Raw genomic sequence first — 14,097 nt, forward strand, 5'->3', positions numbered from 1 at the left:
AAGGTATGAATTCAGATTTCTCCAGCTTCCTCATTTCCCCTCCCCCCACCTTGTCTCAGTCGGTTCCCTCAACTCAGCACCGCCCTCCTAACCTGCAATGCTCTTCCTGACCTCTCCGCCCCCACCCCACTCCGGCCTATCACCCTCACCTTGACCTCCTTCCACCTATCCCACCTCCATCGCCCCTCCCCCTAGTCCCTCCTCCCTACCTTTTATCTCAGCCTGCTTGGCTCTCTCTCTCTTATTCCTGATGAAGGGCTTATGCTCGAAACGTCGAATTCTCTATTCCTGAGATGCTGCCTAACCTGCTGTGCTTTGACCAGCAACACATTTGCAGCAAAGCACAGCAGGCCAGGCAACATCTCAGGAATAGAGTTCTACAATTTTAGACTGCAACTTGACCAAAGGGTGGAGCATGGCTGCAAATGTGTTGCTGGTCAAAGCACAGCAGGTTAGGCAGCATCTCAGGAATAGAGAATTCGACGTTTCGAGCATAAGCCCTTCCTGAGATGCTGCCTAACCTGCTGTGCTTTGACCAGCAACACATTTGCAGCTGTGATCTCCAGCATCTGCAGACCTCATTTTTTACTCAAAGGGTGGAGCATGTATGGAATGAGCTGCCAGAGGAAATGGTGGAGGCTGACACAACTACAACATTTAAAAGGTTTAGACAGACACACACACACACACAGACAGTCAAAGACCCACATGCACACATATGTTTTTTAGATTAGACTTACAGTGTGGAAACAGGCCCTTCGGCCCAACAAGTCCACACCGACCCGCCGAAGCGCAACCCACCCATACCCCTACATATACCCCTTACCTAACGCTACGGACAATGTAGCATGGCCAATTCACCTGACCCGCACATCTGACAGATTCTGACAGATGAAAGGCTCAACAATCAACTTTTCAATGTATAATTTCAGTGACATCACACTGTAAATTTTTGCTATAAATTCTGTGTTACGATCGAGCCCTCCACAATCACCTGATGAAGGAGCGTCGCTTCCAATTAAACCTGTTGGACTATAACCTGGTGTTGTGTGATTTTTAACTAGCTACTGAGTCTAGCATTTAGTGTGTTTGCGCGGTTTGCTTCGTTCATCGCGCTCAGTTCCATTCATTTTACTTCGGCAACGCTCGGCTCGATTCACCGTCTTTTGGCGGCGTTCGGCTCCACTCGCCTTCCTTCGGCACCGTTCGGCTCCAACCACATCCTTTCGGTTCTACTCGGCGCACTGCACTCGGCTCCACGCACGTCCCTTCGGCAACGTTCGGCTAGATTCATCATCCTTCGGCAACGTTCGGCCACACGCACGTCCCTTCGGCAACGTTCGGCTAGATTCATCATCCTTCGGCAGCGCTCGGCCCCACTCACGTTCCTTCGGCAGCGCTCGGCTCCGTCGGTTTCCGCTCGGCTCGATGGCCGCCGACAGAAGACTATGAGGAGGAGGAAGTGCCGGTTTGACAGCTCCCTCTTTCCCTCTCGTACAATGAATGAAGCGAGGTCTGAGCCGCCGGCCATGCACTGAGCGAGCGGCGCCACAATTCCCGCATAGTCCCCGAACATGTCATTTTTTAGGCGAAAAGGTAAGGAGGAGTGAAGCGGGTTTAGCGAGAGGGAGGCGGAGGCACCAGGCCCTACTCCTGGGGGTAGGCCTCCCACAAGCAGCTGCTGCCTTCTCGGCAACACCCTCCCTCCTTCACAGTATCTCTGCCTGAGCAGGGTGGACAACAGCTTGCACCTTCATTTGTCTTTTAGTCTGCTTCCTGTTAATGTTCTGTACATTCAAGTGCTTTCTCTTTAAAAGAGAAGAGATGCCCCAGCTCCAATTTTAATGCAGTGAACTCAACAATTCAGGCAGAGGAATCTTAAATTCAACCTGAGAGTCTGGAGAGAAACCACAGGGGTAGGGCACAAACTTTCAGGTTTCTCTTGTGTTTTGAAATTAGAGAGTGTTGTGCAATTTTAGGCGGATGTGTTCACCAGCAGCCTAAATCTCAACTACATAGTTTCATGGACTGTGTCACCTTGGCGTTCTGCTGCGTTTCAAAGAACTAGCGGGAGATTGGGGACGGGAGAATAAAGAGAGCGCAGCTGATTGAGAATATAGAGGTTTCAAACTGTTGTGAAGCCAACTCAGAATCACTGGATGTCAACGACACAGAAGGAGGTCATTCGATACTTCGTCTCTGTGCTAGCCCTTCAAAGGAGAAATTTGCTTTGTGTCACATCACTGTTTTATCTTTGTAACCCTGCACATCCTTACTTTTTGGTTAACAATCCAAAATTCTCTTCAATGGATCTATGGAATCTGCCTCCATTACTCACTGGGGTAGTGCATTCCAGATTCCTTTGCAGGGTGAAAATGTTTTTACCTTATGTCATGATTGCTACATTTGCCAAATACCTTAAAACTGTCCTGTTGTTCTCAATTCTTCAACCATTGGGAACAACTTTTCCTTACTTTCAAGACCCCTCGTGATTTGAGTACCTCTAACAGCTTTTTGTTTCTGAGGAATACAGTCCCCACTTCCCTAATTTGCCTACATAACTGAAGCTCCTCACTCCTGAAGCCATTCTCATGAGTCTTATGAACTCTCCCGCCCTTTCACATCTAACTTTGATGTTCTGTTGTATAAATATAAATTTGAATTTAACATGGACTGTTTGGCAAGCTAACTGCCTGAATTGTATCGGATAAAATGAGATCTATAATTTGTGGCTTTTTTTTGAATGCTTACAGCAGAGGACATAGTGGAAATGTACGTGCTACAAATGTATATCTCAGTTAGTGATGTATTTGTTAGTTTGCACTTCTTGGAGTTGCTTGTTAGAACTTGATCAAGCTAATGGACATAAAGCCCCTACTTCATTCAACATTAGACCTTTAACATAATTGCAACATAGCTGTTTTTAGAGAAACATTAAATGCTAAAATACCCTATCATGAATAGTAACTTAGACAATAGATGCCCAAGACATCATGATTGCAATTGTGTCCTCTGCCAATTCCAGTAACACTCGTCAGTTACCAATCTTTCATTCAATTAGTCTGCAAATGTGACAATTGATGTACTTTAGAATTGAGAATGAGAGGCTGGAATGAGAATGAAAACTTGAACTATTTATGAAAGACAGTGTGAATTTGCATTTATCATACTTGTGTATATTCCTACCTAAAGGGTAAGCCTCGGCTTACTGGTAACATCCTCACTTGTGTCAATTGACCATGGTTCAAATTATGGTTCAGTGTTGAATTTAAGCTAACTGATCATTGTAATTGTAAACAGGTGGTCCACTGCTGGAGGTGCCAGTTTTTATATAAGAAAGTTAATTAAAATCCTTAAAACTAAATTGGGCAATTGCAAAATATTCTATTAATTACTTGAAAAACATAGGGAATTTCTTCCAGCGTTCTGGTGAGCATTATCACTTAAACCAACTCCATTTAAAGTGCACCTAGTCGTTTATCTGACTGTAGTTATGGAATCTTACTACACACAGCTAAGCTTCTAAAGTTCCTTGTGCCAGATTACCTCCCAAACACCAGAAGTACTTCGCCCTGAGAGCATTAATTTTGTATTGGTTTCTTGTTCATAACCTTGGCGTCATAATTAAGACTGATGAGATTCTGATCACACATCCACACCTTCAGCTCAGCAGCGTACTTCCTCCTTTAATACTGCCCATCTCTGAACCTTATCCATGTCAGTCTTGTCTTTTGACTTGTGTATCCTGATTTTAAAGATTTGTAGCTCAGGCTCTGAATTAGGTTATAAATTTGCTCACTGAGCTGGTAGGTTTGTTCCCTCATTTCATCACCACGGTATGTAATATCGTCAGAGAGCCTCTGATGCAGCACGGTGTTTTGTCCCACTTGCTATTTTTGTGTTTTAGTCTGTTGTGGTGGATGATATCACTTGCGGTTCTTTTTCTGAGAGGTTGGTAAATGGGATCCAGATTGATATGATTGTTACTGGAGTTTTGGTTTGAATGCCGGGCCTCTAGGAATTCCCATGTGTGTTCTTGTTTAGCCTAAAAACTGAGGTCTGCAGATGCTGGAGATCACAGTTGAAAATGTGTTGCTGGTTAAAGCACAGCAGGTCAGGCAGCATCCAAGGAATAGGAAATTCGACGTTTCGGGCATAAGCCCTTCATCCTAGTTGAACTGGTTTCCCTCTTCGTCTGTGTGTATGGTTACTAGTGATAGTTGGTCACACTCTTGGTGGCTAGTTTTCTGCCTGTTTGTCCAATGTAATGTTTAACGTATGGCAGGTGGCTAGAGTCTGTGGGTGTGTTGTCTTATTTAGGTCTGTTGTGTAAGAATCGGCAGACTATGCTGATCAGGTACCTGCTCCTGAATATGTTGTATGGATGTTTTTCCTCTGCAGCACCCAGGAACTACGAGAAACAATATGTTTGATGTTCGTTTAAATAATGTCCTGATGCAGCTCTGCCTGCGGGTGTTGGGACGATTGCTCCTGTTGAGTATCTGGTTGGTGTGTGTGGGTTTCCTGTAGATACTGGTCTGCAGCTCTCTGGCTTTTCATTCTACTGTGACATCTATGAGGGGGAGTCTGTTGTTGTTCTCTTCCTCTTTGGTGAACTTTATATCAGTAAGGATGCTGTTTATGTATTTGTGAATTTCTTCTAATTTGTTGTGTTTTGTGATGACAAAGGCCATCACAGGAGATCTACAGGAGACATCTCTGAGATGATGACCAGACTACTCTATCATGGTAACCCATAAACCTACTACCACATTGAAATAGTTCCTAATGAATTTAAAGGACCTGGAACCAACAACCAGCAGAATGAACATCCTATACAAAATGCCCTGCAAGGACTGCGACCAAAAGACATTACCAACTGCCACTAGTATCCATACACGGACAAAGGGCATCAGTTCAACTGGGGCAATACATTCATCCTGGGATAGGCTAAACAAAGGCATACACAAGATATCACTCACCACCACAGGCCAACACACATAAATGGCAAGCAAGACAGAACACCAGTGCTTCACTGGAGGCTCACTGATGATGCTACCTAGTATGGTGATGAAACATCGGAGAACAAATCTACCAGCTCAGTGAGCAAACTTACAACTTGTATATCCCATCATTCTCGCTGGCTCCATCTTCTATCCCCATAAATTTGAGCTGATCCAAAGCTTTGCTGACCATATTCTATTTCATACCAAGTCTCATTCACTCACCATTGTGCTGTGTTGGCTTCTGATGGGGCAAATCACAATATTAAAGTTCTTGGTCTTGTTTTCAAATCCCTTTATTCTCTTGTCTCTCCATATCTCTTTAATCTGCAGGTGCACATTTCTCTGCTATCTTTGCACTTCTCCATTTTGTGCATTCCTTCACTTCTCCATTGGCATTTATCTCTTCAACTGTCTAGTGTGTAGGCTCTGGAACACATGTACACAGGCACACACTCGTTTTACTCCTTTAAGATGCTCCTGATGTTCTTGCTCATCTGTTTCTAAATTTCCTTAGTGGCTCAGTGCCATTGTTAACAGTCTTGTGAAAATTTTTTGCCATGTTATTACAGTATAAATGCAAGTAGCTGTTGCTTGCCATCTAAATTTTCCCACAAGGTCTTTCCAAACTGGGACTTAATCCTTGAGAAACGGATGTGTTGTCAAGTGCAATCATCTTCATGCATTGTGCACACCTTGGCCACAAAGATTTATATAAATGTAAATTATTTTTAATGTACAAGATAACTTTGAGCCTTTACAAGCTTTTAAATACAATGTGTATATTTGTACGCTCTAAAGCGTCAGTTACATTTTACAACTCTAGTGCAGGAATATTAGTGGGCACTTCAATGTCTATGCGTATTTAATAACTTTGAGGGTCTATTTCAGCAAGCAACTTCATGATAGCCAAAAGGAAAGATCTGTGAATATTTGAATTGCTGTAGACGACAGGTTAGTTTCACAGTAATATTAGCATTATTCATACATGTAAAAATAGCAAGCCTCTCGCCCTGCACAAGTTGTACCTTCTTTTAGCTGAACACTAAGGGTTGTTGAAGTCTGTTGCTTACTCATCCACCCTCGCAGCTGCAAATGTACTTCATGGCTTTCCAGAAAATTGCTAACTTCTGTATAGTTGATTTAAACTATAACAAGTATGTGTTTTGTGGTGTGTAGTGGAGAGGAACAAAGTGTTCATTTGTGAACACTAGTAATATCCTGGTCAGTTAACATTGCTTTACTAAATGTAGAGATTTATTTTGAATTCTTTGACACCAGGAAAGCAGTATATGCTCAGCAAGTATATTAAGTAAGCTTTCGCCAACATGGAAGCAGATACGACGAAGAATAAAAGATAAAGAAATAGTTCAAGGCTCACAAGGAAACGGAGAGGGAACTTTGGAAGAAACCTCAGAATTACTGAAATACTTGAGAATTGATTTGCTGGCAGAAGTACACTGATGCTGGAAAAGCACAGCAGGTCAGGCAGCATTCGAGGAGCATGAGAATCGACGTTTCGGGCATTAGCCCTTAATCAGGAAGGGCTTATGCCCGGAATGCCGATTCTCATACTCCTCTGATGCTGCCTCACCGGCTCTGCTTTTCCAGCACCACCCTCTCTACTCTGATCTCCAGCATCTGCAGTCCTTGCTTTCTCCTAGAAGTATACTGAACCTTGCATTCTTCATTGGGCAATTCAAATTGTTTAATCCAAGTTTTCTCTAAACAGACCTCTAGATGACATAAAGGAAATAAACCAAACCAATAAACATTTTGTGTTGTGTTTGAAATGGTTACATCAGTTTCATTTCCTCCTCATTCTCTCATTCCAAAGTGGTCAGCAAAAGTGAAGACGAAGAGTGATAGTATTTAGGAAATGTTGTATCATTATTCACGTTCAGAAGGTATTTCTAGCTATGATATCATAAATATTTCAGCAGAATCTTTCATTAACTGTGTTTTGAAGGACTGTAATATATTCTGTGGAAGGTTATTCTTGATAGATATTTTTTGACCCTCAGTATAAAAACAACCGAATAAATGGTAAACAGCTAATTTCTCATTCCTTATTGATCTATGAATATTTCTGTGTGGTGATGTGAGAGTGAACAAAATTGTGGACCAGCAATGAGTAAGGTATGTGCTAAATCTTCAGAAACTAGTCAGTTTGTTGTTGCTTGCAGGTCTTTTTCAATTTTCTGTGCAAATGGAGATATCCCGACCATCAATAATTGTCAAAATTTACTTCTAAATTTAGATCTTGCTTGTGGTTTAAAGCAGTACTGAGTAAGTAAGTTTGAATCCTGAAGTAAAATTGCTGCAACTATTGACAGTTCATGGATGATACTAAAATAAGTTGGAAACCAGGCAATGATGAGCTAGAGTTTACAGATGGATATAGGTTAGAATGTGGGCTGGAATCTAGCAGAGGGTATTTAATGTGGATAAGTGCAAGGCTGTCCACTATGGCTGGAAAAATAAATAAATTTATTATGTAAATGGGAAGCAAATATAAAGTGTCAGTGTAGAGCCATCTGAGCATTGTGCCTGAACTGCAGACTTTAGGTACACAGATGCAGCATATAAGGAAGGCAAATGGAATCCTGGCATTTATTACGAAAGGATTATATTATAAAAGTAATGAAATGTTGTTACAATTATGTAAGGCATTGATGTGACCATATCTGGAGTATTGTGTCCAGTTTTGGTCTCCTTACTTGAGGAAAGATGCAGTGGTGAAAATGTGTTGCTGGAAAAGCGCAGCAGGTCAGGCAGCACGGTGGTACAGTGGTTAGCACTGCTGCCTCACAGCGCCAGGGACCTGGGTTCAATTCCCGCCTCAGGTGACTGACTGTGTGGAGTTTGCACGTTCTCCCTGTGTCTGCGTGGGTTTCCTCCGGGTGCTCTGGTTTCCTCCCACAGTCCAAAGATGTGCGGGTCAGGTGAATTGGCCATGCTAAATTGCCCGTAGTGTTAGGTAAGGGGTATATGTAGGGGTATGGGTGGATTGCGCTTCGGCGGGTCGGTGTGGACTTGTTGGGCCGAAGGGCCTGTTTCCACACTGTAAGTAATCTAATCTAATCATCTAAGGAACAGGAAATTCGACGTTTCGAGCATAAGTGGCAGTTCAGAGGTGGTTCACACGGTTGATTTCAAGAGTTGAAAGGGCTGTTGTACATGGAACAGTTGAAAAGCTTGGGCTTGTACGCATTGGAGTTCAGAATGGGGTGGGGTGATCCGTTTTGAGGTATATAAAATGCTAAAGGAGATTGTTAAGGTGGAAATTGAACAGATGTTCTTCCTTGTGGAACAGTCTGGAACAAGTGCGCATGGATATGGACTGAGGGAAAGGTAGTTTCAAAACTGAGATGAGAAACTGCTTCTTTCAGAGGGTTGTGAATCTGTGGAACTCACTGCCATGGAGTCCATTGGAGGCAGAATCAATCAACAGATTCACGAAAGGAATAGATATGTTTCTGATGGAACATGCGATAAAGGACTGTGGAGCAGTCAGGAAAGTGGAGTTGAGACCAGGGTATGATCAGCCATGATCCAGTTAATGGCAGACGGGACTGGAAGGGCTGAATTTCCTGCTCCCGCACCTAATTCCTATGTCAAATGCTTTTCAAAGTATTTGATTTGATGGACAGGATAATAACTTGTTATTCAGATTTTGTACTACTTTCCAATATGCTTGAGGTCTTGGAGATCTACATAACAGAACAGCGTGAGGGACTGATTTAACAAATCTTATGAATGATTGTAGAATCCGATTATTGACATGGAATAACCTTCAGAAATAATTGAAGTTGAGCCTCTGATTTAAAAAATTTGGCAGAACCACAATACCACGAGAGGCCCGCTTGCCTCAGTAATGTATTGCAATGGCTATTCTGAGGGTTAAGCTGAAGTAGTGCTTGTACAGCAATAACAACCTGCTGGAATAATTTTAGTGGATGACTTTCCTGCTGGAGGAGGTCAGATTTTCTTTTTGAAGACTTTGACAAATAAATCTGTAGATAATTTTAATCAGCCTGTTCAGACATGTTATGACATCCTCTGGAGCATGTGAGACTTGAACTCTGGCATTTTACTTCTGAGATAGGGACACTGTCATGTGCTGAGAGACTCAAATGATACCATAGTTAGTTTAATTAATCTGATCAAACATTTTATGTCACACTCCCAGGGCAGTTAGCACTTTAACCTGGATCTTTTCGCCCAAAGGTGGGAAAACTATCACTGTGCCACAAGAGCCCTAGAAACTCTGTTGGCAGAGTAAAGATCTGTGTAGTGTAGTGATGATGGTAATACTTTTAATCATCCAATTCAAATGTGTTATGAAACACCTCTGAAGCTGGTGGGAACTTGGGCAGCGACGCTACCACTATTCCATAAGAGGCTGATAGGATTCTGCATGCTCTAGTTTTTGTTTTGGGAGAGTTGGGAATTCTCCATATGAAAGACTCTAAATGAAATCCAGTGCTATAGGAGGCTAGGACACTGAGTGAGAAAATACAAATAGTTTGTTTTAAAATAAAATTGTAAATTGAGGGTACTTGTGGATTCTATAATGTGGATTGGGTTATGGGAGTGCCTTGGGTGTAATAGAGATTCCCAAAGACAGTATTGGATGAGAGGCTTTAGTTATGAGAAAAGACTAGAGAAACCTTTCATCTCAGTTAAAATTGTTCAATATGATCTGATGAAGCTGGTTTGCTGACATAAATTTGTCTGTTTCTATTGGTCAATGAGTTAAACTTAAGGGGCATAAAATTAATCTCTTCAAAGGTTTCAGGAGTTGCAATGCTCCACCAGAAATGTTAGTGGAAGCAGGATTCTTGAAACCTTTGAAAATAAAGCTGCTGAATATTTTAAATATGTACCAGTCAAGGAGGAGTGAAGAATGGGATTAAATCCATAGCCATGGAGCAGGCACCTTTAATAGATTTCTTTTTGTGCTGTGAACATTTGGATTTCAACATGTATAACATTGAGGAGGAGAGAGGCCAAATGATCTGTTCTATCCAGTTATGTGGTACAGCCTGCTTCTGCCATCTACATATCCTTCTGTTAATAGAATCTGTTGGGAGAAGTTTTTTTGAAAAATTGGGCCAGTTTATGAACAGTTTTGGGAAATTCATTATGTTGCAGAAGGTCTTTTTGTGTCCTTGAATTTTCTTATGTTTTTAGAACTCAGTACATTGGTTATGTTTACGTAACACTACAGAATGTGTTTTACACCTGATGCATGGTGGAAGATTGAAGTTGAACTGCTCAAGGCAGTTGCTTTGCACTGTCATACTGCCTGACTTTGGAGTTAAATTTGTGACCTGTGTACTTATTTTAAATGATCCTGGATCTTGGAGGGCTTAATTTATTGAGCTATTTTCTGGTTTCTCATTTCCAATTTTCTCCTTACAGTATACTAGGGGGGGTACAGGTCCCACCCACACTCATCTCCCCCAGTATGTTGTTGACCTTACTGCTGAGCTTTATTGGAATGTGCCTTGGGATGACATACAGTTTATTTATTTTCCCTTTTCTTCCTTTCATCATCTTTGCTCCATGCTTTAGGGTGATGTGATTGATCTCTCGTTTATACCTGAAGGCAAGAATGGAATTTGCTTTGTGTGCAGTAATGGGCACAAAGTCACATCACAGTATTGTCATAATACATTCGATTTGATGTATTGCAACACAGTGTGGGGATTAGGCTGTTTACATGGAAAATCTGATTGACCTAGTTAGAGTTCTGCTGCTTGGAGGGAAAAGTTATTTTCTGGGGGAGCTGTGACGAGTGGTGAAGAGCAACTCAGATTAGCAACTACAAATAGACCAGAAACCCCTAATGTGCCATAATAAGGTTGCTATGAAAATTAACAGAAAACATAATATGTATGTTCTTGAATACACATACATTGCTATGTCTAAATATTTTTTATCGCCATTGATGACACAAAGGCCAAATCAGTTGGGTTTAAGTCTGCTTTGTTCTTGATCTGCCTTTGGACCAATGTAGCTTAGTTGTCCTTAGAAACTCAGGATTTTCCTCACGTCCTCCATTTCTCCATTCAAGCATATGAAATTCTATGAGTAATTCCATAACCTCAGTCTCTGCCAGTTTACCAAAAGGCCATTCCAGGCGTTATCACTCTACTTCCTAACGTAACCTTGATTGTCCTCAGGTCTGCTTTGTGGTGCAGTGATATTGTTCATATCTCTGGACTGGGAGGCCAGGGTTCAAGCCCCACCTGCTCCAGAGAAGTGTGTAATAAAGTGTCTGAACAGTTTGATTCGAAAAATAGAGTAAATGTTTTTAAAAAAATATATTTATTGTCCTAGGGCCACTTTGTGGTGCAGTGGTAGTGACCCCTGGAGCAGGAGTCCTGGGTACAAATCGCACCTGCTCCAGAGGTGTGTAAAAATAGATTAAATTAAAAATAAATCTTGATTGTCTGGCTTATCAGTTTACGCCTCTCTTCCTTTTTCCTGTGGTCATTGTTTAATTATAAGAGTGCTCTCAAGAAACTTCTATGCCAATTAATAACTCATTCTCTTAAGGGTCCCTTTCAACTTCATTGTAATGGCAAAGCGCCCAGACTCTGAACTTGTGCTGAAGTATTTGATAAGTGAAGTCATTGTAATTGATGGCCTGATGAGTTATAAGTAAGTTAGACCTTTACCTCTCTTGGAAAACTAAAATTGTATTTTGCAGCTTTTGCAACTGAAATTTCAAACAACTGGACAGTACGTCTGGAATTAGAGATATCCAGTTATATTTTGCTGCAGGCTATTTATATTATTCTTGAAGAGCAGTCAATGTTTATTTATTGTATTTTAATTGTTATTCTACTCCCTGATGATTGAACAGATAAATAACGATGACATAAATTGATGACTGTTACATGAGGATACTTGAAGGAAAGTAGCCATAATGTGGATGAGAATAAAAGTAAGAAAATGGCAAATGTGTAGATAATCTGGGTAATGCCCAGAGGAGCTTTATGTGGAATTCTTTAATCAATGGTAATATACAAAAAATAATAGGAAAAGATGAGCTGCTTCATAAACTTGTCTCAGACTTCTGATCCTAGAGAATCATAATCAAACATTTCCTGCCCTACCTCTTATCTCCCCTCCTTTCTCCATAGCCATGTAAGCTCCTGGAGGTACGAGAAACAGAAGAAAATTTGTTTCCAGTCTCCCCAAGCAATCAATTTGTCAGGAAGATCTAGCAACAGATAAACCTGAAGGATATATGCAGGGCACCTCAAATAGTGCAGATTGCTATGAAGGAGATGATGCGCAATTGGAATGAGCTGCCAGTGGGAGTGGCTGAGGCGGGTACATTAACAACATCTGCAAGTTATTTGGACAAATATATGGATAGGAAAGGTTTTGGAAGGATATGGGCCAAGTGCAGGGAAATGGGGTTAGCGTGATTGGACTTTTTGATTGGCATGGACCAGTTTGGGCCAAAGGCCTGTCTTCATGCTGTAGGACTCTACGACTCAAAGTGGCTTGAATTTAAAAGCACAACCAGAAATTTGAGTAAGGCATGAAATGCAAAAAAAAACAACTTGAAGCTGAGGGCCAGTTAACAGACTACTTTCTCAAGCAAATGTTCCCATGAAAATGTAGGTGGAGCGAACTCTAGAAATACTTGACCTCAAACAGTATGTGAGATGGGACTGAAACTGGGGTTCCAATGATTCATCTGTATGTTCAGATAGAGGTTATTAAGCAGATCAAATGCTCATGGAAGCTTCTTGTGAAAGGTTGGACAAACCAGCTGCAGAGGGCAGGAGGTGATAAACTGCTACATTTGGAGGTTTGTTGTGTTGTTGGTGATTAGAAAGCTGAGAGAAATAAGATATCAGAGCAAACTTAGTGACAGAAGTAGTTGGGAGGAGACAAAGAATAACAGTGTGATATGAATTAGACAAGAGCGAGAAATACATGTAACACTTAACATTTAAATGCAAATATTTTGTTTGATCCAAGTTTGAACCAGAATAATATGTAATCTTTCACATCTGTTTTTAACAAGTTCCAAATTTTCCCTTTTGATCACTTATACTATAATCCTTTTCACAAGGGTATATTATTATACTGCATTGTAATAGTAATGGGTGATTTTCTACAGCCTTCGAATGTTAATGGGGATAATTAAATGAGGATTACTTGCAAATTTAGCTTCCTGAATGCTACCCCAAGGATACTTGAAGCTGACATGTGACAGCTTGAATTTTTACTTCTTGAAGTCATAAGAAACCAGAGACTTGGCCACACCAGATCCACAAACACAGGCTACAAAAGCAAGTCAGTGACTGAGGATTCTGCAGGAAGAAACTCAACTCTGATTCCTGATAAATTCTCCTACCATCAGCAAGGTACAAGTCAGGAATTGAAGGAAAGCAGTCCATTTAGCTGGCTGAGTACAGCTTCAACAACACTCCCAAAACTTTGCATCATCCAGGATCCAGCAAATCACTGAGTTGGCATGCAACTCCTATCTACCCAGGAGGACAAGAGCAGAAGATGCATGTAAACACAACTGTGAATAAGTTTGCTTCCAATCTACATGTCACTCTGACTGTGAAATAAATTGCTGTTTTGCATCATTGCCTGGAAACAAAAACCTGCAACTCTGGATAGATTGGAGAAGCTGGGAGCTGCTCCCATCTGAGAGGCGGTGATTGGAAACGAAATGATGGTGAAAACATTTTTGCGTAATAACAGTGGGAGTCTGGAATGCGATGCAGGCTGATTCAATTGAGTTCTTCAGGGGAGAACTGAATAATTGTCTGAAAAGAATAAGTTTGTAGGTGCTAGATGAGGTGCTTCTGCAGAGAGCCGAATTCACACAATGGGCTTAATGGTCTCCATCTGAGCTGTGTCTGTTCCGTGATGGCATGATTTCCTAACCTAACAGCATTTGGGCAATTTCACGGGCTGCGGTGGTTAAATAAGATGATGTTGCATCACCTTTTTCAAGTGCAATTAGAGTTAAGCAATTAGTGAAATTTTAAAAATTCTGTACAGTATACTTAAAAGTATGTTGTAAAGTTTCCTTACAAACCAAATG

The 14,097-nt window shown here is 41.3% G+C and overlaps 1 protein-coding gene across 2 annotated transcripts in view; it reads left to right on the forward strand.

Moving 5' to 3' along the window:
- Positions 1–1,424: 1,424 nt before the first annotated feature.
- akap10 (A kinase (PRKA) anchor protein 10) overlaps positions 1,425–14,097 on the forward strand; it is a 76,403-nt gene continuing 63,730 nt past the window's right edge. For both annotated transcript variants that reach the window (XM_060848316.1, XM_060848317.1), the window contains exon 1: positions 1,425–1,596. In XM_060848316.1, the coding sequence (XP_060704299.1) occupies positions 1,575–1,596 (22 nt within the window). In that variant the 5' untranslated portion in view covers positions 1,425–1,574. The remainder of the gene's footprint in view (positions 1,597–14,097) is intronic.

Source organism: Hemiscyllium ocellatum, chromosome 31 (genome assembly GCF_020745735.1).
Source record: "Hemiscyllium ocellatum isolate sHemOce1 chromosome 31, sHemOce1.pat.X.cur, whole genome shotgun sequence".
Classification (NCBI taxonomy): Eukaryota; Metazoa; Chordata; class Chondrichthyes; order Orectolobiformes; family Hemiscylliidae; genus Hemiscyllium; species Hemiscyllium ocellatum.